At 43.9% G+C, this 22,716-nt stretch overlaps 2 protein-coding genes, 2 non-coding genes and 1 pseudogene across 4 annotated transcripts; 3 read left to right on the top strand and 2 right to left on the bottom strand.

The window, feature by feature from the left end:
- Positions 1 to 9: 9 nt before the first annotated feature.
- trnal-cag (transfer RNA leucine (anticodon CAG)) lies at positions 10 to 92 on the bottom strand. The gene has a single exon. It is a non-coding gene; the product is annotated as a tRNA-Leu (tRNA).
- Positions 93 to 708: 616 nt separating this feature from the next.
- On the top strand, positions 709 to 1,020 carry LOC144482345 (histone H4-like). Its single transcript, XM_078201509.1, has one exon. It carries the CDS (start codon positions 709 to 711, stop codon positions 1,018 to 1,020), a length of 312 nt encoding a protein of 103 aa, XP_078057635.1.
- Positions 1,021 to 2,377: 1,357 nt separating this feature from the next.
- LOC144482223 (histone H3-like) lies at positions 2,378 to 2,872 on the top strand. Its single transcript, XM_078201418.1, has one exon. The coding sequence runs from the start codon at positions 2,378 to 2,380 to the stop codon at positions 2,870 to 2,872; it is 495 nt and encodes a 164-aa protein (XP_078057544.1).
- A 1,203-nt stretch (positions 2,873 to 4,075) lies between these two features.
- On the bottom strand, positions 4,076 to 4,285 carry LOC144482354 (U2 spliceosomal RNA; annotated as a pseudogene).
- Positions 4,286 to 17,251: 12,966 nt separating this feature from the next.
- Positions 17,252 to 17,323, top strand: trnam-cau (transfer RNA methionine (anticodon CAU)). The gene has a single exon. It is a non-coding gene; the product is annotated as a tRNA-Met (tRNA).
- Positions 17,324 to 22,716: the final 5,393 nt, after the last annotated feature.

Genomic DNA, 22,716 nt, shown 5'->3' with positions numbered 1-22,716 from the left:
AAAAATCAATGTCAGGAGTGGGATTTGAACCCACGTCTCCAGAGGAGACTGCGACCTGAACGCAGCGCCTTAGACCGCTCGGCCATCCTGACTCCCTGAATTTTAACACAGGAGATTGCCCCAAACAGCTTCAATAAAGTGTTTGCAAACAGCGAGAAGCAGATGTGTGTGAGGATGTTCCGGAGGAAGATTCTTGCTCTCGAATCGACTGTGTTTTGGTCGGAATATTACTGACTGGGAATTATTACGGGACCAGGTTTAAAAACACAAAAGAACAAAGTCACGACCCGAAACGTTAACTCTGTCTCTCTCTCTCTTCACAAAAGTTGCCGAAGCTGCTAATTAGTTGCAGCATTTTCTGTTTTGATTCCATATTTCAAAGCTCCGGGTTTGTAGAAACTCTTGTGTGTGAAGGGCGGCTCTGGAAGGGTTTGTGTGGGGAGCTGTGTTTCGCTTCCATTGTTAATAAACGGGTTGAAATTGGCGGTTGCAGAAACTAGAGGTGGAGCTGAAAGATCAGGGGCCGTTCTGTGTGTGTGTGTGTCAGTCCGGCTCTCTCCTCCCTCCCGCTCTGTGTTTAATCTTCACTCTGTCTCCTCCCCTCTCTGCTCTCACTCCGCCTTCCTCAGTCAGGTCGGGGCGGGCTGTATAAAAGGAGCCTGAAAGATTTCCTCTCATATTGTGCAGAGATCTGAGTGAAGAATCATCATGTCTGGCAGAGGGAAAGGGGGCAAAGGACTGGGTAAAGGCGGCGCAAAGCGGCACCGCAAATTGCTTCGTGATAATATCCAGGGCATCACCAAGCCAGCAATCCGCCGCCTGGCTCGCCGTGGCGGTGTCAAGCGGATCTCGGGTTTGATCTATGAGGAGACTCGCGGGGTGCTGAAGGTTTTCCTGGAGAATGTGATCAGGGATGAGGTCACCTACACTGAACACGCCAAGCGCAAGACGGTCACTGCCATGGATGTGGTGTACGCTCTGAAACGCCAGGGCCGCACTCTCTATGGATTCGGCGGCTGAACAACTGGAACCTTCCTACCGAACACACAACAAAGGCTCTTTTCAGAGCCACTCACCGCTTCACAGAGAGAGCATTGACCAGGGGACGGGGGCTGGGATAGGCTGTTCAGTGTTTGAGATGCATGTTTGTTTTGTTTAGGTTACAGTGCGGGAATCACCGAATTTAACATTTCATTTGGAGCAGTCATGCGGATTGTTTTTGAAATTTTTAAGTGGATTGTCGAAGCAGCCCCCAGTCGACATGTGCCCTCAGTGAAACGCCACATCACTCCTGTTTAATCACCCAGTGTTTGGATAGAGTTTATCAAAGCTTTCTCTGGAATAGCGGAGTTTAGTAGCAGCAGCCGGTGAATCATTCACTGGAACCAGTCCCAGTTGTGATGCTATTTGCCCCCAGACGGTTGTTTCCTGCACTGAAACGGACAGGCTTTGTGAAACTGATCAGTTTCCGCTCAGTCATTCACAAACCCGCAATTCCCGCAGTTTGAGCCGCTCCAACCACAGCCTGCTTCTGATTGCCCGTCCTCTTCGTATTCGCAGCTCTGAACCAATCGCAGAGCATCGAATGTGAACATTGAGCCAATCATTGGCTTCAACTGTCAACCAGCAGAAATTTTGAATTGGGGGAAATGCCGCCAATTTCAGCGCGGGAAAGGGAATTGAGACAAATTCTTAACTTATTAAAAATAGATTCTCAATTAATCTTCTGCTGTAAGATTATTTTACAAAGAGGTTTCATTTGTGAACATTTGTCCGCCGCGGGCAGCAAACGGCTCTATTCAGTAATGTCAAACGGGACAAATATGAAGTCACTCTCTGTAACAAACAACAGACTCAACCCCTTTCACACCGGCTTCAGGGAGACACAGAGAAGCGACTGATTTCTGATCCTTTCCCCCGAAAACGGCAGCGAATGTTACAAGCGACAGGGGAGGGGAAATCTGAATGGGCTGGAGAGGAAAGGGACAGGGATCGAGTGGAACAGCGGGAGATTCTGGGAATGAACAGCCCAGAGAGCGGGAAAAGGGTCTGAAGCACTAAGTGGGGGGAGATAGACTTCAAATCTTCAATGTTTCTGGGAATTATCTTATTCAGGACGGAATGAAGACTTATTTTATACAAACGGTTATTTCCTGCACAGAAAATGGCCCAATTTCTGAAAGGGGCGGTTAACAAAACAACTGAACCAATCAGAACCTGAGTTATAGACATTAATTCGCTGGTCACAGTTTGATTGAAACTTCCTGGGCCAATTCCCGCTGGGGGCGGTCCCTCACAGAGTTTTAAAAGGCGGATGCAGCGCAGACTCTGTATTAAGAGTCTTTGTGTCTCAGATTGTGCTGCATCCGTTCAGAAAATGGCTCGGACCAAGCAGACAGCGCGCAAATCGACCGGAGGGAAAGCTCCTCGCAAACAGCTGGCTACCAAAGCTGCCCGGAAGAGCGCTCCAGCCACGGGCGGAGTGAAGAAGCCTCATCGCTACAGACCCGGCACTGTGGCTCTGAGGGAGATCCGCCGCTACCAGAAATCCACCGAGCTGCTGATCCGCAAACTGCTCTTCCAGCGCCTGGCGCGAGAGATCGCTCAGGACTTCAAGACAGACCTGCGCTTCCAGAGCTCGGCCGTCATGGCCCTGCAGGAGGCCAGCGAGGCTTACCTGGTGGGGCTCTTTGAGGACACCAACCTGTGCGCCATCCACGCCAAGCGAGTCACCATCATGCCCAAAGATATCCAGCTGGCCCGCCGCATCCGCGGGGAACGCGCCTCAAACCCGACTTCAGCACCAAGTACAACAACGGCTCTTTTAAGAGCCACCAAATCGGCAAATGAAAGAGCTGCGATCTCCTGTTAACGATTCTAGTGTTTGAATTCCCAGGACAGAATATTCCCAGGACTCCAGTACCGAAACCTCTCAATGTTACAATTAACCCTCCGTTGCATTGGGGTCATTCATATCTCCAATCCTTTGATGGTTAGAGTAAAAACGATGCCGTTAACAATTCTACCACAATTTAATTTTAAAGTAGTTTTATTAAACCTGCGATCATTTCAGTTTCCGAGCCATAATTCCGCAAATGCACTTTCTCCGCACGTGTTTCGAGTTGCAGCGAGAGTGTTGAAAATGATGTCAATTAAGTTCAGAATATGAAGCATATCTCCAACAGTCACCCACTCACACCGATATAGCCATTGCAGGAACGCTTGCACATTCGCATAGACAATAATTAACACTTTTCCAGATCCAGTGACTGACTTTGAAAACCGATGGGCTGCAGATGAATATCCTCGCAGATTATCACATTTTAAAGCAATTATATTTGAAATAGGATCATTTCAGTTCACTGGGATGGTTTCCCCGATAAACAACAGCAACTTGCATTAAAATACTGTATGTGTCAATCGTACGGATTGATAGAACAAAGCGGGAAACAGCTGTGTTGTGAATAGCAGTGCAGAAACTGACCGATGGACACCAGGTCGCCCTTTTTCAGATAAAGTGAGTGGCTCTGAAAAGAGCCTTTGGGTTATCAGATTAAAGAATGGGCGCTTCACTTGCTCTTCGCGGACCCAGCGCTGCTTTTCTTGTGCAGCAGCACGGCCTGGATATTAGGCAGCAATCCGCCCTGAGCGATGGTCACCCCTCCCAGCAGCTTGTTGAGCTCCTCGTCGTTGCGGACGGCCAGCTGCAGGTGTCTGGGGATGATGCGGGTCTTCTTGTTATCCCGGGCCGCGTTCCCGGCCAGCTCCAGGATTTCAGCGGTCAGATACTCGAGCACAGCAGCCAGATAGACCGGGGCTCCGGCACCCACACGCTCAGCATAGTTGCCCTTTCTCAGGAGCCTGTGAACACGTCCCACCGGGAACTGCAGTCCAGCCCGGGAGGAGCGAGACTTGGCCTTGGCCCGAGCTTTCCCGCCGCTTTTTCCTCTTCCAGACATTTTTTTTTAACTTTTCCAATTCAATCAAATTCAATTCAGAGTCTCAACAAGTTGAGACATTTCCGATCCAGGCTGACAAGACAGGGCAAGCGACCAAATTACCCTGTCCTGGGCCCGATCTACATGAGCCAAGCTGAATGGTGGAGGGGGAGGTTCCTCCTCCAAGGCTTGAGCTCATTTGCATCTTAGCCAAAAGGCCGAGATGCCGCTTTTAAAAATTGCTTCATATGAAACATATGAAGCTTCAATGTAACCTAATGACCTCAACCAAGTGCAGCATCCAATCCATACTACACTTGATCTTAGCCAAAAGGCCGAGAAGCGATTGAAAAGATGTGCGGGTTAGGTGGATTGGCCGTGCTCAATTGCCCCTTAGTGTCCCGGGATGCATAGTTTAGATCGATTTGCGGGATAACTATGTGGGGTTACGGGGATAGTTACGGGGTTACGGTGGATCGTCAGAGATTCTGTAGATAGTTGAACAAGAAAAGAGATAGCAGTGTGAGCATTGGTTCTATAGAAAGTGCAACTGGGGGATTGATAATGGAAAACAGGGTATTGGCAAATGTATTTTAATTGGTGTTCACTATAGAGGATACAAGTAACATCCCAGAAATAGCTGTAAACCAGCAAATGGAAGGGAGGAACACAGGAAAATTCCAATCAACAGGGAAAGTGGTATTGAGCAAATTGTTGGGTCGACAGGCTGACAAATTCCTGGGTCCGGATGGACTTCTCGTGAAGGACATGAAAGAAGTGGCGAATGAGATAGTTGATGCATTTGTTTTAATTTTGCAAAATTCCCTGGCTTTGGAGAATGTTCCATTAGGTTGAAATATAACAAATGTAATACCTTGATTCAAAAAGGGATGGAGACAGAAAGCAGGAAACGACAGGCTGTTAGCCTAACAGCTGTCATCGGGAAAATGTTAGAAGCCATTCTGAAAGATATTACAGATATTACAACTTGGAAAAAATACAAGGCAATCAGGCAGAGTCAATATGGTTTTCTGAAAGGGAAATCATGTTTAACTAAATTATTGGAGTTTTTTGAAAGAGGCCCATGTGCTGTGAATGGGGAACCGGTGGATGTCCTGTACTTACATTTCCAGAAGACATTTGCCAAAGTGCCAGATTAAAGGTTATTGTGTAAAATAAACATTCATGGTTTTGGGCGTAACATTTTGGCATGGATTGATGGTTGGCGAGCTAACAGGTCAAAAAGAGTTCGCACAAATGGTTATTTTTCTGGGTGGCAGGATCTGATGAGTGGTGTATTCATGCTGGGGCTACAAATTGTTACAATTTATAAAAATTGCTTGGGTGAAGGGACTGAAGGTACCGTTGCTAAATTTGCTGACAGCATAAAGATAGATAAGAAATTAATTGTGAAGTATACGTGAGGAGGCTTCAAAAGGAAACAGAGAGATTAAATGAGGGCAAAATGTGGCAAATGAGGCAAATTGCGAGGATAAAACAGTGGTTGACAAATGGGAGACTTTCAAACTTGAGTTGAATGGGATGCCAGCCAGGTACATAGCCACCAGACACACATATGCGGTGTCCAAAGCTGGGGTATCCTGGATGTCTGAGGTTATTGACGAGAAAATAAGGAAGAAAAAAGAGGCATATGATGCATGCTGGAATAATAATAGCAATAGAAATCATGAAAAACAGCTCAAAATGCAGGAGAGGGGCTAAGGCTGGAATAATGAAGAGGAAGCATGAGGAAATGTTAGCAGGCTGCGCTAATACAAATCATAACATCTTCTTCAAACATATTAATTGTAAAGGATTAGTGAAGGATAGAGTGGGGTTCATAAGGGCCAAGCAGGGTAAACTGCTCACTGCAGCAGAGGGTATGGCAGAGATAGGAAATAAGTACTGTACTTCTGGCTTTACCAAATTAGACAATGTGACAATGGCCCAGTTGAAAATGTATGTGTTGATTAACTGAGCTTCATAGTGAGAGTGTGGAATTAACTCTCTCTCAATCGATCATTGTGTGTGGGTGCGGAATTAACCCTGTCTCAATCTATTCGTGTGTGTCAGTGTTGAATTAACTCTCTCTCAATCTATTACTGTGAGAGTGTGTGGAATTAATTCTCAATCGATCATTGTGTGAGAGTGTGGAAGTAACTCTCAATCTTTTATTGTGTGAGAGTGTGGAATTAACGGTCCCTCAATCTATTACTTGTATGAATGTGGAATTAACTGTCTCTCAATCTATTACTCAATGTCACTGTGGAATTAACTCTCAATCTGTTACATTGTGTGAATGTGGAATTAACTCTCCCTCAGTCTTTTACTGTGTGCCAGTATTGAATTAACTCTCTCTGAATCTATTACTGTGTTTGAATGTGGAATTAACTCCCTCTCAATCTATCATTGCGTGTGAGTGTAGAATTAACCTTCTCTCAATTACTGTGCGTGAGTGTGGAATTATCTCTCTTTCAATCAATTACTGTGTGTGTGTGGAATTAACTCAATCTATTACTGTCTGACTGTGGAATTAACTCTCACTCAATCTCACTCACTGTGTGAGAGTGCGGAAATAACTCTCTCTCAATCTGTTAAAGTGTCAGCGTGGAATGAACTCTCTCTGTCTATCTGTTACTGTGTCCATGTGCAATTAACTCTCAATCTATTTTTGTGTTCGAGTGTGGAATTAACTCCCTCTCAATCTATTACTGTGTGAAAGTGTGGAATTAACTCTCTCAATTTATTACTGTGTGAAAGTGTGGAATTAACTCTCTCTCAATCTATTACTGCGTGTGAGCGTTGAATTAACTCACTCTCAATCTATTCCTGTGTCAGTGTGGAATTAACTCTCTCACAATCTGTCACTGTGTGTACGTGTGGAATTAACTCTCTCTCAATCTGTTGCTGTGAGAGAGCATGGAATTAACTCTCAATCTATTCCTGTGTGTGAATGTGGAATTGACTCTCTCTCAATATATTACAGTGAGAGAGTGTGGAATTAGCTCTCTCTCAATCTATTACTGTGTGTGAGCGTGGAATTAACTCGCAATCTATTGCTGTGTGTCAGTGTGGAATTAATTCTCTCTCAATCTATTACTGAGAGAGAGCTTGGAATTAACTCCCAATCTATTACTGTGCATGAATGTGGAATTAACTCTCTCTCAATCTATTACTGTATGTCAGTGTGGAATTAACTCTCGCTCCATCTATCGCTGTGTGTCAGTGTGGAATTAACTCTCTCTCAATCTATTGCTGTGTGTCAGTGTGGAATAAACTCTCTCTCAATCTATTACTGTGTGTCTGTGTGGAATTACCTCTCTCTCAATCTATAGCTGTGTCAGTGTGGAATTAACTCTCTCTCAATCTATTGCTGTGTGTCAGTATGGAATTAACTCTCTCTCAATCTATTGCAGTGTGTCAGTGTGGAATTAACTCTCTCTCAATCTATTGCTGTGTGTCAGTGTGGAATAAACTCTCTCTCAATCTATTACTGTGTGTCTGTGTGGAATTAACTCTCTCTCAATCTATTGCTGTGTCAGTGTGGAATTAACTCTCTCTCAATCTATTGCTGTGTGTCAGTGTGGAATTAACTCTCTCTCAATCTATTACTGTGCATGAATGTGGAATAAACTCTCTCTCAATCTATTTCTGTGTGTCTGTGTGGAATTAACTCTCTCTCAATCTATTGCTGTGTCAGTATGGAATTAACTCTCTCTCAATCTATTGCTGTGTGTCAGTGTGGAATTATCTCTCTCTCAATCTATTGCTGTGTCAGTGTGGAATTAACTCTCTCTCAATCTATTGCTGTGTGTCTGTGTGGAATTAAGAACAAAGAACAAAGAAAATTACAGCACAGGAACATGCCCTTCGGCCCTGCACCGACCTTGCTGCCCAACTGAACTAAAACCCCCGACCCTTCCAGGGACCATATCCCGCTATTCCCATCCTATTCATGTATTTGTCCAGACGCCCCTTAAAACTCACTATTGTATCTGCTTCAACCACCTTCCCCGGCAGTGAGTTCCAGGCACCCACCACCCTCTGTGTAAAAGACTTGCCTCATACATCTCCTTTAAACCTTGCCCCTCGCACCTTAAACCGATGCCCCCCAGTAATTGACTCTTCCACCATTGGAAAAAGCTTCTGACTATCCACTCTGTCCATGCCCCTCATAATCTTGTAGCCTTCCATCAGGTCGCCGCTCAACGTCTGTCGTTCCAGAGAGAACAAACCAATTTTCTCCAACCTCTCCTCACAGCTAATATCCTCCATACCAGCCAACATCCTGGTAAGTCTTTGCTGTACCCTCCCCAAAGTCTCCACATCCTTCTGGTAGTGTGGCGACCAGAATTGAATACTACATTCCAAATGCAGCCGAACTAAGATTCTATCAAGCTGCAACATGACTTGCCAATTTTTAAACTCAAACCCCCGCCGACGAAGGCAAGCATGCCGTATGCCTTCTTGACTACCTTCTCCACCTGCATTGTCACTTTCAGTGACCTGTGTACCTGTTCACCCAGATCCCTTTGCCTATCAATATTCCTAAGGGTTCTGCCATTGACTGTATATTTCCTATCTGTATTAGACCATCCAAAATGCATTAATTCACATTTGACCAGATTAAACTCCATCTGCCATCTCTCCGTCCAAGCCCCCAACCTATCTATAATCCTGCTGTATCCTCTGATGGTGCTCATCGCTATCTGCAAATCCACCAACCTTTGTGTTGTTCGCAAACTAACAAATCAAACCAGTTGCATTTTCCTCCAATTCAGTTATATATATTACGAACAGCAAAGGTCCCAGCACTGATCCCTGAGGAACGCCAAATGTCACAGTCCTCCATTCAGAATCGCACCCTTCCACTGCTACCCTCTGTCTTCTAAGACCAAGCCAGTTCTGTATCCACCTTGCCAGCTCACCTCTGATCCCATGCGACTTCACCTTCTGCACCATTCTGCCATGAGGGACCTTGTCAAAGGCCTTACTGAAGTCCATGTAGACAACATCCACTGCCCTACCCTCATCAACCATCTTCGTCACTTCCTCGAAAAACTCGATCAAGTTAGTGAGACATGACCAGCCCTTCACAAAACCATATTGCCTCTCGCAAATACATCCACTAATTTCCAAGTGGCAGTAAATCCTGCAGCCAGTGAGGATACAAAAAATTCTCTCAAGGCCCCAGCAATTTCCTCCCTTGCCTCTCCCAGTATTTTGGGGTATATCCCATCAGGCCCTGGGGACTTGTCTACCTTAATATTCCTCAAGAACCCCAACACTTGATCTCAACATGACTCAAACTACCAACACACCCTTTCCCAGATTCATTATCCACCAAGTCCTTCTCTTTGGTGAATACTGACACAATGAACTTATTGAATACCTCACCCATTTCCTCTGGCTCCATGCATAGATTTCCTCCTTTGTCCTTGAGTGGGCCAACCCTCTCCCTGGCTATCCTCTTGCTCTTTATATATGTATAAAAAGCCTTGGTATTTTCCTTAATCCTGCTGGGCAATGATTTATGTGACCCCTTTTAGCCCTATATTAACTCTCTCTCCGATCTATTACTGTGTGCCAGTGTGGAATTAACTCTCAATCTATTACTATGTGTGTGGAATTAAGTCTCCCTCAATCTATTACAGTGTCAGCGTGGAATTAACTCTCTCTGTCTATCTATTACTGTGTCCGTGTGCAATTAACTCTCTCAATCTATTTTTGTGTTCGAGTGTGGAATTAACTCTCAATTTATTACTGTGTGAAAGTGTGGAATTAACTCTCTCTCAATCTATTACTGTATGTGACCGTTGAACTAACTCACTCTCAATCTATTCCTGTGTCAGTGTGGAATTAACTCTCTCACAATCTTTTACTGTGTGTACGTGTGGAATTAACTCCCTCTCAAGCTGTTGCTGTGTGAGAGCATGGAATTAACTCTCAATCTATTCCTGTGTGTGAATGTGGAATTGACTCTCTCTCAATCTATTACAGTGAGAGAGTGTGGAATTAGCTCTCTCTCAATCTATTTCAGTGAGAGAGTGTGGAATTAGCTCTCTCTCAATCTATTTCAGTGTCAGTGTGGAATTAACTCTTTCTGAATCTATTACTGTCTGGGAACATGGAATAACTCTCTCTCAATCTAATGCTGTGTGTGGGTGTGGAATTAACTCTCAATCGATTAGTGTGTCTGAATGTGGGATTAACTCTCTCTCAATCTATTACTGTGCATGAGTGTGGAATTAACATTTTCTCAATCTATTACTGTGAGAGAGTGTGGAATTAACTCTCTCAATCTATTACTGTGTGTGTGTGGAATTAACGCTGTCAGCCATTCTCTGTTCATGTGTTTCAGTATGGAATTACATCAGTTCATCTAATTAGTGAATGCGAGGATGGAATTAAATCTGTATTTGTTATTCACTATTACAGAATGTGAGTGGGACATTAACTCTCTGTTCATCGCTGTTATAGCATGTGAGAGTGGAATTAACTGTCAGTCTTGGTTATTGTGTATGAATGTAGCATTAACTCTTGCTCAGTAGAATTGAATGTGTAATTAACTCTGGCTGTGTTACTGTTTTTAATGTGAAATTGATTCTCTATCCTTTAATCACCATCACTGTATTTTTGTTTGGAATTACCATTGTGTCAATCTCTGTTACTGCATCTGAATGTGTAATTCACTCCCTATCTATCAATAATAATGTGTGAAATTATCTCACTGTCTGTCAGTCTCTGTTACTGCATGGAAGTGGGTCACTGTCAGCTTAGCAAACTGCTGCTTGCAGAGAGCCACATGGATCAGTGCTGGGTTCTCAGCTATTTACAATCTATATTAATGGCCCAGATGAAGGGACAGACCATCACCAAATTTTCAGACAATACATAAATAGGTGGGGAAGTAGGTTGTGAGGAGGACACAAAGAGTCTGTAAGGAGATATAGCGAGGTTAAGTGAATGGACACACATTTGTCAGGTAGGATACAATGTAGGAAAATGTGAGGCTTTCCACTTCAGTGGGAAGGATGGGAAGGCAGAACATTATTTAAATAGAGAGGGAGATACAGCAAATTGATCCAGAAAAGGAGGAAATAACTCGAATTATAAGTACTTATGTGGAGTATGAAAGTAGGGAAATGTTGCTACAAATACATGATATTGCTGAGTTTAAAGGTTTTCTCTGATTTAAAGACGGAAATACTTGTATTGGAGGCAGTGAAGATTCACTCGGCTGATTGCTGAGATGAAGGAGTTATCTGATGAGGAAAGTTCAATCAAGTTGAGCCGATCTCATAGAAGTTGAGAAGAATGAGAGATGATCAGATTGAAACATTGAAGGATCTGAGGGAATTGGACAGGGTAGATATCGAGAGGAATGTTTTCATTTGTGGGCAAAATTAAAACTAGAGGACACAGTTAAAAATAAAGTATGCCCCACTTTAGATGGAGATGAGAAGAAATTTATCCTCTCAAAATGTCCTTAATTTGTGGAATTTAACAGATTGCATCCTAAGTTAGAAAGAGTTTTGATCTACAGGAGAGACAAGGGTTATGGGGCAGGCAATTAAATGGAGTTGAGGCCATAATCACATTAACCATGATCTTACCGAATGGTGGGGGAACCCTAAAGAACAAACTGCCTTCTGCTGCTCCTGCTTCTTATGTTCTGATTTGATGTCAATGTGGGACTAACTCTCTGTTAGGCTCTGTTCCAGTATTTCAGTGTGAAATTAACTCAAGCTTGATACTGCATATGAGTGCAGAACTGATTTGCTGTCGATTATTTATTCTATATGAGAGTGCAATGTCTCTGCCAGTCTCTGTTCCTGTACAGGAAACTTTGATGAGAAATGTTTGGGCTCGACTGGTCTCAAATGTACTCAGGTTTAAACCCATCAGCTTTTCCTCCATCAACACTCCAGTTCAAAGCCAGCCAACAAGAACGTACCTTCACAGAACATCCACCCTCATTCCAAAGGGGTCTTCATTTGTCTATTTCAGGCCTCAGTTTTCTGAACAGCTGCAATATTTCACCGGTAAAATCATGTGGATACTGAACATCTGAAACAAAGTGAAAATTCTGGAATGACTCAACAGGTCAGGCAGGTCAGAGAGAAACAGAGTTCATGTTTCAGCTCTCTGACAATTGGCTTGCATTAAAACACGTACTGATGTCTGTGAATGGCAGCAGCCATTAATTCCCACATGAGGAATTAATGGTGTAGTGGTATTGTCACTGGACCATGATCCAGAGTAATGCAATGGGACCTGAATATCACCACAACAGAGTGACATTTGAGCTCAATAAACAACTGGAAATAAAGGTCTAATGATGGCCATGTCGTAAAAACTCACTGGATTCACTGATGTCCCTTTAGGCAAGCAAATCTGCCCACATGACCTCTTCTGGCCTACATGTGACTCCAACCACACAGTTAAGAGTGTTTGACTCTTAAATGCCCTCTGAAATGGCCTAACAAGCCACTCAGTTCAAAGGTAATTAGTGCAATGAATGCTGGCCAAGTCAGTGACGCACACATTACATGAATGAATAAAAATAATTATCTGCACCCAGAAAGCGCTCTATCCAACACACTGACTTGCCCAGGCACTGAGAGTGGGCACGCTCCCCAGGGGCAGCTGCAGGACAATCGGTGCTGGAACTTTCCTCACTGCCACTTGTCTCCCATTCCACCAAGCTGCCTGTGTCCTTTTGAAGTTTCCCACTTTCCTCCTCACAGTTGCCAATGCCTCCAAGTTTGGTGGCGTGTGGAAATGTTGAGCTTGTGTCCTGTACACCAAGGTGTGTGTCATTAATATATATCAGGGAGAGCAGGGCTCCTAACACCGAGCCCTGGGGAACTCCACTGGAAACCTTCCTCCAGTCTGAGAAACAACCATTAACCACTGCTCTCTCTTTCCTCTCACTCACACTGTTCCATATGGGGCGGTGAGGATGGCCTCGCTGCAACGTCTGCTTCATGGTGCCGCTCCCCCGGCTCCCTCGCTGCACGTCCGCCGAGCCCGGCGGCTCTGATTCGGGCTCTGAGAGCCGCAGAGACTCGCCGTTGTTGCGCGTGCACAGTTCCGCTCAGCTTCCGCTCCGGGGCGGAGCCTCCTGACGCCTGCGCAGTGCGGATCATTCTGAATGCGATAGACCGTATTCACGCTCGCGGTGCATTGTGGGTTACACTGCCCACCATTTCATGGAATAATACAGCATATCATAGAAATCATAGAAACCCTACAGTGCAGAAAGAGGCCATTCGGCCCATCGAGTCTGCACCGACCACAATCCCACCCAGGCTCTATCCCCACATATTTACCCGCTAATCCCTCTAACCTACGCATCTTAGGACTCTAAGGGGCAATTTTTAACCTGGCCAATCAGCCCAACCCGCACATCTTTGATTGTGGGAGGAAACCGGAGCACCCGGAGGAAACCCACGCAGACACGAGGAGAATGTGCAAACTCCACACATCATATGGGGTTATATTTAAACCCATCGGAATTCTGCCAGAGATTTCGTAGCGAATCCGCCCCATTTCCTCTTTATGCCCTAAAATTCGCCCTTTAAAACGGTTTTTCTCCAACTGCTCTTTGAAAAATTTTTGCATCAGATTCCCCAGTTTTTTAGACAGCGTATTCAGGATTTACAGAAACTAGCTCCCTATGGAAGTAAACATGTGTTTGCTCACAATATCTTTACTTTTTTAACAAATCATAATGAATCAATGTCCTCATGCAACAGGAACAGTTTATGCCAATTTACTCTATTAAAGCTGTCCATGATTTTGAACACCTCCATGAAAACTCCTGTTAACGTGCCTGCAGACATCAAAAACTATGAATGCTGGAAGTACAAACTTAATTTTGAAAATCTGGATGTACACAACAAGTATGCACCTGCGGGGGTAAATAGTGATCAGGTTTAAACTTTCAGATCAACATCCTTTCATCAGCACTGGTGAAAGTTACAAATGTGATCGAAGATTTTAAGAAAATGCTACAGAGAACGGCAGATGGCAAAAAAAACCAAAAGGGATGTTTGTGATTGTGTGCAACACACGCGCATAAAATGGCAAACAGTCTAAAGGAAATAGTAAGAGTACAAGTAAAGATAGTGAGCACTGTGTCGTCAAGAGGGGTGCATGAGTTCCATTGGAGCACTAGAGAAGACCAAGGACAGAATGATCAGTGTGAGCAAAGCACAGAATTAAAATGATAGGAATTATCACAAATAGTGTGCTACTTGTGGACTGAATGGAAATGTTCCACAATCTGTACATCTGTCATCAGAATGTAGAGCAGAGTACATTGTGAGCAGCAAATACAGCACACTACATTTAAATGATTAGTCCAGTAGGATTCATTGAGGGGGTTTCTGATGAGGAGAAAAGAGGTAAAAGGCCTGTTGTTGCACTTTGACAGGTGCCATGGAAAGTCAAAACGACAAATAGAAGCTGTTAGGAAAGGACTAACTTTTGGGTCGTGGGGGCCTGGAATGTGTTGCCGGGCAAGGTGGTGGAGGCGGACACACTGGGAACGTTTAAGACTTATCTAGACAGCTATATGAACGGAGTGGGAATGGAGGGATACAAAAGAGTGGTCTAGTTTGGACCAGGGAGCGGCGCGGTCTAATTGTTCCTTGTTTCTCGTTTCAAGGCTTCATTCTATGATCATCTTGCTGGTGCCAGTACAGAGAGAGACTGCGGATAGTTGGGAACCTGTCTCGGGGGCAGGGAATTCATATGGTGTTCGTGGAAGTGGAAATGACTAGGGTTGGGAAGCATTTTCCGATCAGGGCCAGTGTGATCTCCTGGACTCGTTTCGATCGCCTCAGGGGGTCGGAGAGGAATTTCCCCGATTTTCTTTCCCCATATTGGCCCTGGGGTTTTCACTCTGGGTTTTCGCCTCTCCCTGGAGATCACATGGTCTGGAATGGGGGGGTGGGGGTGAGTTAATAGGTTGTGATGAACAAAGCATCGTAGCTGTGAGGGACAGCTCGGTGGATAGGATATTGGTATGTAGATAGGCTGGAAAATTGGGCGGGGATCCTGGATTCAGGATTCAATCCTGGACCGGGGAGCGGCGCGAGCTTGGAGGGCCGAAGGGCCTGTTCCTGTGCTGTATTGTTCTTTGTTCTTTGTTCTTTTGACTGCAGTATTCGGAGGGGAAGGAATGTTTGGTGACAGCATCACACAAGCTCGAGGTGGTAAAAATGCTGAGAGCTAATCCATTGAAAAAGTTGGTAATTTAAAGGAGGAAGCATTATCATAATACAGAGAATATAGAGACGGGGTGAGAGCAGAGGTGTGGGACAAGAGCGGACACAGATGAGTATGCTGTCAGCCACAGAGTGGGGAGATCAGTGGCTGAGGAAAAAGGAAGAAATATCAGAATTTCTCAAATGGAAAGCTCCATTATCAGTACGCATTGTTCAAGACCTTAATTATACGGCCAGGAGAAATATTGATGTATCTGAACGTTTTATGTTTCAATTTTGTAGAACACATTCAATGCTCACAATGTGGTTTGCTCTGGGTTGGATAGATTGAGTGTCTGCTTTGTGAAACACCTGTCTTCAGTCAGAACAAAGATTCAAATCCAAGCTTAAACTGAAGTCCCAGCTCTAAACAAAGGAAACTCAGAATGTATTACAGGTGAGTTGGCTAAAATAGATTGGGAAACTCGATGAAGGGGCACGAAGGTGGATAGGCAGTGTCTGATATTTAAGGAAGAAATGCTTGCATTGTAACAGTTGTACATTTCCTTCAGTCGCAAAAACATAACAGGAAAAATGACCCAATCATGGCTAATAAAATTAGGTATTATTAGATCTGATGATGATTTTTATAAAGTTGAAAGAAAAAGTTGAAACCCGAAGGATTGGGAACAGTTTTTATTTCAGGAAAGGAGGACAAAGAGATTGATTAGAGGGATAAAATGCTGTACGAGAGTGAACTTGCAAGTCGCTGACAATTGGACTATTAAAGCTTATGTTAGTATGTGAAAAAATATAACAAAGATAAATTTAGGTGCTTTGCATTCGGATATGGACAAATTTATATTGGAGAACAAGGAAATGGCAGCGCAATTAAATAAGTGTTTTCATGCTGTCTTCATGGAGGAACACACAAATAACTTCCCAGCAATGCTCGGGAACCATGGTCTAGAAATTGGGGGGATTTGATATTACTAAAATATATAGTGCTGGAGAAATAATGGGACTGAGGGCTGCAAAATCTCCAAAGCCCAATAATCTACATCACAGGGTTCTAAACGAAGTGGCAATGGGAAGAATGGATCCAACATTCTCTACATTCTTTAACAGTCTAAGCAGTTTGGAGAGTGGGAAATGTAACCCCTGAGCACAGTTTCACAGCAGAGAGCACAATTCCACAGCAGAGATCACAGTTCCACAGCAGAGAGTATTTTTCCACAACAGGGAAATGAGTTCCACAGCGGAGATCACAGTTCCACAGCAGAGAGCACAGTTCCACAGCAGGGATCACAGTACCACAGCAGATATCACAGTTCCACAGCAGAGAGCACAGTTCCACAGCAGGGAGCGCAGTTCCACAGCAGCAAGCGCAGTTCCACAGCAGGGAGCGCAGTTCCACAGCAGAGAACACAGTTCCACAGCAGAGAGCACAGGTCCACAGCAGAGAGCACAGTTCCTCAGCAGAGATCACAGTTCCGCAGCAGAGGTCACAGATCCAGAGCAGAGATCACAGATCCAAAACAGAGATCACAGATCCACAGCAGAGATCACAGTTCCACAGCGGAGAGCACAGTTCCACAGCAGCGAGCACAGTTCCACAGCACTGAGAACTTTTCCACAACAGGGAAAAGAGTTCCACAGCAGAGATCACAGTTCCACAGCAGAAAGTACAGTTCCACAGCAGGATCACAGTTCCACAGCAGGGATCACAGTTCCGCAGCAGGGATCACAGTTCCGCAGCAGAGATCACAGTTCCACAGCAGAGATCGCAGTTCCACAGCAGAGGATCTATTTAGAAACGAGGAAGCAGAATTAAACAAGAAGAAGAAGGTTAGAAACAGGAGACATCTTGGGATTTACATTAATGACCACTCAGTCCATTCTCCTTTGCCTGTGTGTGAATTTGTGTATCCTGACTATCTGTCGCTTCGTCTGTGTGTCTTTCTGTGTTTTCCATTCTTGGTGACAGTGGAATTGTGGCGCCAGGGGGAGCAGCCGAGCGCATGCACTCCAATAATGAACACGGAAGTGAAAACCTGTGACACATTCACAATAGTTCGCAGGCGATTTTAATTGTGGAGCAGAGTGGCGCAGCGGAAGCGTGCTGGGCCCATAACCCAGAGGTCGATGGATCGAAACCATTCTCTGCTATTACGTTTTGAGCAACAGCAAAAATAATTCCTCAGCGGCTCCTTCAAAATGATTTGACATTTCCGCCCAGGGTGCTGTAATTTTCTTCCGCTTCTCGCTACTAGTTAACATTTGAATGAGCAACAGATCGCTGAAATGCCATTTACTCACACACGGACACAAGCTGTAAATGTTGCAAAGATACACAAGCCAAGGTTTTTCCCTTTCAGCCCGTTTCTCCCAAACAGCTGACACAGGCGTGATGATCCGAATGATCTTGAATTATTCACCATCACTCTATGATTGTCCGAATAGAAAAAAAGCTATTTTCTTCAATGAAAGCAATCTAGTGAAGTTTAGACATATTAGCTGCACTATTTCTGATCTACAGGGCACCCTGCAGTAAGCCACCATGCTTATATGGGCAGCAGCGTCCTCCCTGTGACATGTACTATTGAGAAGGACAAGAATATCAGCACAGCGGACACAGCATCACGTTAAAAACAGAGTTAATCCTTATTTGGACAGAAATCACTATTTTGTTCTTAATGACTGGTTTAAAACATGAAATTCAGTTCCCAAAATCACCATAAACTGAGAAAGTGAAGTTTCCTTTCTTCAGGTTTGCACATTGCATACACATTGTATGAAATACTTTTTTCAGTCTCTGATTGTTCCCTTGATTCGCCTCTTCATAGCTGGACGGATTTTAACGTGTTCAGTTTACAACATATTTCACCCTTCTCGGCCTTACTTCAGGTCAAAACTGTGACCTGCGTGTGTCCTTTCTCCACGCACTGAATGTCTGCCTCTAACAGATTGTGGTCACTCAGTGTTTGATGTTTATTTACTGTCAGATTATTAATTAATCCTGCTCCTGCCTCATTACTGAAATTCGTGGAACCTTTTGTCTTGTGCTTTCCAAAGCAAGGTGGAGGGCAGGAGTGATTAAGTAATAAAAGAATTGGTGCTGCAAGGCTAAAGGGAGTGGGAAAGGAACAAGTAACAGCAAACAGAGATGTGTCTGAAGGAGGTGTGAATTAAAGAATGATAAACAACTGCCAGCTGAAAGCAAAATCAAGAGAAAATATAGATGAAAACCAAAAATCAAAATAAAATGGAATCAATTATGACGGTTACTATCAGATTAGAAATACGGGCCGGAGTCAGGCCATTCAGCCCCTCAGTCCTGCACCATTATTCAAGAAGGTGGTCTCGTGGTATCATCGCTAGACTATTAATCTGGAAACTCAGCTAATGTTCTGGGCAACCAGGTTCGAAACCCTCCACAGCAGATGGTAGAATTTGATTTCAATAAAAAGTAATTTGAAAATAAGAATATGGCGATGGAACCATTGTTGGAAAAATCCATCTGGTTCACTAATGTGCTTTAGGGCAGGAAATCTGGTGAAGTTACCTTGTGTGGCCTACATGTGACTTCAGAGCGACAGCAATGTGGTTGACTCGATGGGTAATAAATGCTGGCCAGTGATGCACACATCCTATGAATGGACCAAGGAAAAAGATCATAACTAAAATAATTGTGGCTGCAATTCGACTTTTCGAACTTTTGCAGCAACCATTCACTCCCTTGTATAATCTGTCTAATTCAGCCTGGAACATATTCAATGATCCAGTCTCAACTGTTGTCTGGGGAAGGGAATTCCACTGACTAACTATCCTCTGAGATGAGATGAGAGTGACTGCCCTTGACATCAAAACAGGATTTGACCGAGTTCAGCATCAAGGATCCTCAGCAAAAGCAAAGTCGATGGGAATCATGGAAACCTCTCCACTGGTTGAAACTTCATCCAGCATAAAGCCAGATGGTTGTGGTGGTCAGTCATTTCATCCTCAGGAGACCATTTCCCGAGTTTGTCAAGTTACTGTCCCAGACCCTTCCACCATAAGGTCAGAATTGGAGATGCTCGCTGATGACTGTGCAATGTTTAGCACCATTCAGGACTCTTCAGTTACCGAAGCAGCCCATTCCCAAATGCAGCAAGAACTGGACAGTATCCAAGCTTGGGCTGAGATGTGGCAAATACCAAGCACACCACACATGTACCAGACAAAGACCATTTCCAGCAAGAGAGAATCTAACCATTGTCCCTTGACATTAAATGAAATTATATCAATATCTTTGTGATTACCTTCAATTGGACTTGCAATGTAATACAAGGGCTACAAGGCAGGTCAGAGACACAGAATCCCATGGTGAGTAACAAAGATCCTGACTGCCAAACACTGTTCACCATCTACCAGGCACAAATCAGGAGTATGATGGATTAATCTCCACTTGCCTGGGTTAATGCAGCACCAGCAACACTCAAGAGGTTTGACACCATCCCGGACAAAGCATCCCTCATGATTGACATCCCATCTGTAAACACACATGCCCTTGACCACTGACACACAGTGGCAGCAGTACTGACTACCTCCAAGATGAGCTACTGGAACTCACAAATGTTCCTTCAGTCGCATCTTTCAAACCAAAGAGCACTACCGTCTAGAGAAGGACAAGAACAGTTGACTCATGGAAACACCATTAAATGGACCTTCCCCTCCAAGTCACTTACCATTCTCACTTGGGAATATATCGCTGTTCCTTCATTGTGGCTGGATTCATTCTGTATCTGTCATTCTCTGGTGCAATATATCTGTACCATATGCCATATGTATCTTGCATTTTTTGCTGCAGGATGTATGTTGCATCATTATTTGAACCTGTGTTTGGAACAGTAGTTGAGCAAGGGATTTTGTCTATCAGTTACTTTCTGATACTGCAAGTGAATTTGGGACTCATTCTGAATCTCTTAAGAATCGCATGTGTGAACATTCAAAATCTGAGCAAGAATAGACCACTCGAGTCTGCTCCTCCATTCTATAACATCATGGCTGATCTGATTTGAACATCGACTCCACACTCCTGCCTAACCTTAATACCTTTTACCTCTTTGCTTATCAACAATCTATCTACCTTTGGCTTAAAGACTCCATTTCAGTTAGTGTGTGTGTGTTTGTGTGTGTGACCATCAGTCAGTGCTATTGTATATGAATTTAAACACAATTCTGAATAGGAATCTTTCTGGTACCACACGAGTGCAGTATTCAGTATTCTCTGAAATTGTATGAGTTTGGCAGGCATTCTGATCTGTCACAAAGATGGAATATTAGGGTAGGATTTATGTTTCTCTCTCTGGTACCATACGTGATTTGGGGTTCATTCAGCATCTGAGTATATCTGCTGCTGTTTCTAAAGGGTGCAAATAACGTGTATTGGTCAGACTGTCATAATGTGTGTGAGTGTGGGATCATTCTGAATCTGTCACTGGTACTCAGTGTCTGGGATCCTGCTATGTAAGTGTGATAATCAGATGGAACTTTCAGTCCCTGGTGCTGTGTGTGCAGCATGAGATTCGTTCATCTAACACTGAGCACATGTTTGAGAATTATCGTGTGTATGTCAGAGTCTATGACACAATGTGAGCATGGGATTCATCATGTAATCTTCAATCTATTTATAAGTTTGGATTCATTCCATATAAATTTCCAGCAAAACAACAGGCCACTGATGTGGTAGGTTTGAAGCAAACAATGTATGTGAATTTCGGCCCAACATTAAATCTGTGTCACTCTGAACACAATTGTAAAAGATAATGTATCCTTCAATCTGATACTGGATTGCTATGCAAGCTTCACTCAGGTTGTTCACACTGATTTGATCTGTGACACTCAGCCTGATTCTGAGGAAGAATTTTGACATGAATGTAAAAGGAAACTCAGTCTGGAATTCATATAGTATCGTCCATCTGGCTCAGTGTGAGTGGGGAGTTAGGATTAGTTAATAAGCTATAGTTCAATTCAAAGTAATCAAATTGATATTGTAACTTTAAGTTTCATAATCTGGGTGAGTTTTCAACTGGAATCTGAATTTGTATCTCAGGTTATACGAGCTCTCAGAATATCTCAATCTGAGAATGTATTTGAGATTAGGCTTTGTATCGAATGTATTTGTGAGGATACAAACTATGGGCCACTTTTAAACCCCTGATGTGGGTGGTATTTAACTCGAATCTCAGTGTACATTATTAAGGTGCATTGTGTAACTTTTAACCGAAAACCATTTGTCAGTTTGATCAGATATTGAATTTGGAGCTGTGGCTGCTCTATTGTGGGATTGACACAGTGATGATCCAATATTAGGTGAGAATTTGGACTGGGATTTATGGATCCCCCTATCAATGGCACTGAGTTTGATTTGATGTATTGGTATACAGTGAAAGGTATTGCTTCTTGCGTAAAACGGACGATTCATACCGTTCATAGAGTAGAGGGGAGAAGGAAAGGAGAGGGTGCAGACTGTAGTGTGAAAAATTCATTTAGCAGGCGTGGGGTTTGAACCCACGCAGACATATGGCCATTGGATCTTAAGCCTTAACCACTCGGCCATTCTGGTACGAGAACTAGGTGTCAAATAGGCACATCATCTGTCTCTCCTGCTGTTTGGGTCTGTGGAATTGATCAGCTGTCTGTGTCTCTGAGCTGTCAGTGACAATGTACGGACTGTGTGTGAGAAGGAGTTGGCGACAATTTCCCCTGTAACTTGTGTGGAGGAAATATCACGTTTGTTTTGGATCTGTCAAATATTTGTCTGGGAAACAAAGTACATTCAATATCTCAAATACAGATTCCGTCAGTTTAATCTCTATTAATCATCATTGTGAGCGGTTTGTGAGACTGCAGCCAGACTCTAGCTCTGATTGGTCACTCACATTTCAATCGCATTCTTAACCAATCGGAGTGCCAGGTCGAAGAAATGGGAGGTTTTGATTGGTTCACATTTTCAAATTGGAAAAACCCGCCAATTTCAGTGCAGAAAAAATAAAAAATAACCGAATGCCTGAATGTTCAGGAAACTATTTCAATCTCACACTTTATAATCTGTTTATTGTATTTTCCCTCACAGAATCCTGGCGCTATTTTAGGAACAGTTTGAATTTCTCAATCTCTTCTCTATAACCCGCGGTTATCAGACCCCGTTCAACAATTTAAAACGGAGCAAATCTCAGCTCAGTGAAAAAAGCAGAACCAAAGAGATCACCAACCAACCCCTTCACACAGGCTTCACAGGGACAGAGAGAAACGGCTGATTTCTGATCCTATCCCCTGAAAGCGGCCGGGAATGTTACAATGGGAAGTGCGGAGAGAATCCCTGACTCGATCCCGCCGGTGGAACAGGCAGCTTTGTCAGCGGAGAAGGAGGGGGGCCTGGGGGAGACAGATCTGAAAAGCGCTGCAATGGACTCAGGTCCTGTGTGTGCAGAAATCTCAGTGATTCCGTCCTCTGGGAAAGCTGCGGAATAAACAGATCAGCCCGAGAATAACCTCTTCATTCCCGCCTTTACTCTGTT

The sequence above is a fragment of the Mustelus asterias genome, unplaced genomic scaffold (assembly GCF_964213995.1).
Source record: "Mustelus asterias unplaced genomic scaffold, sMusAst1.hap1.1 HAP1_SCAFFOLD_35, whole genome shotgun sequence".
NCBI classification, from domain to species: Eukaryota; Metazoa; Chordata; class Chondrichthyes; order Carcharhiniformes; family Triakidae; genus Mustelus; species Mustelus asterias.
This window is presented reverse-complemented; position numbering and strand designations above follow the sequence as displayed.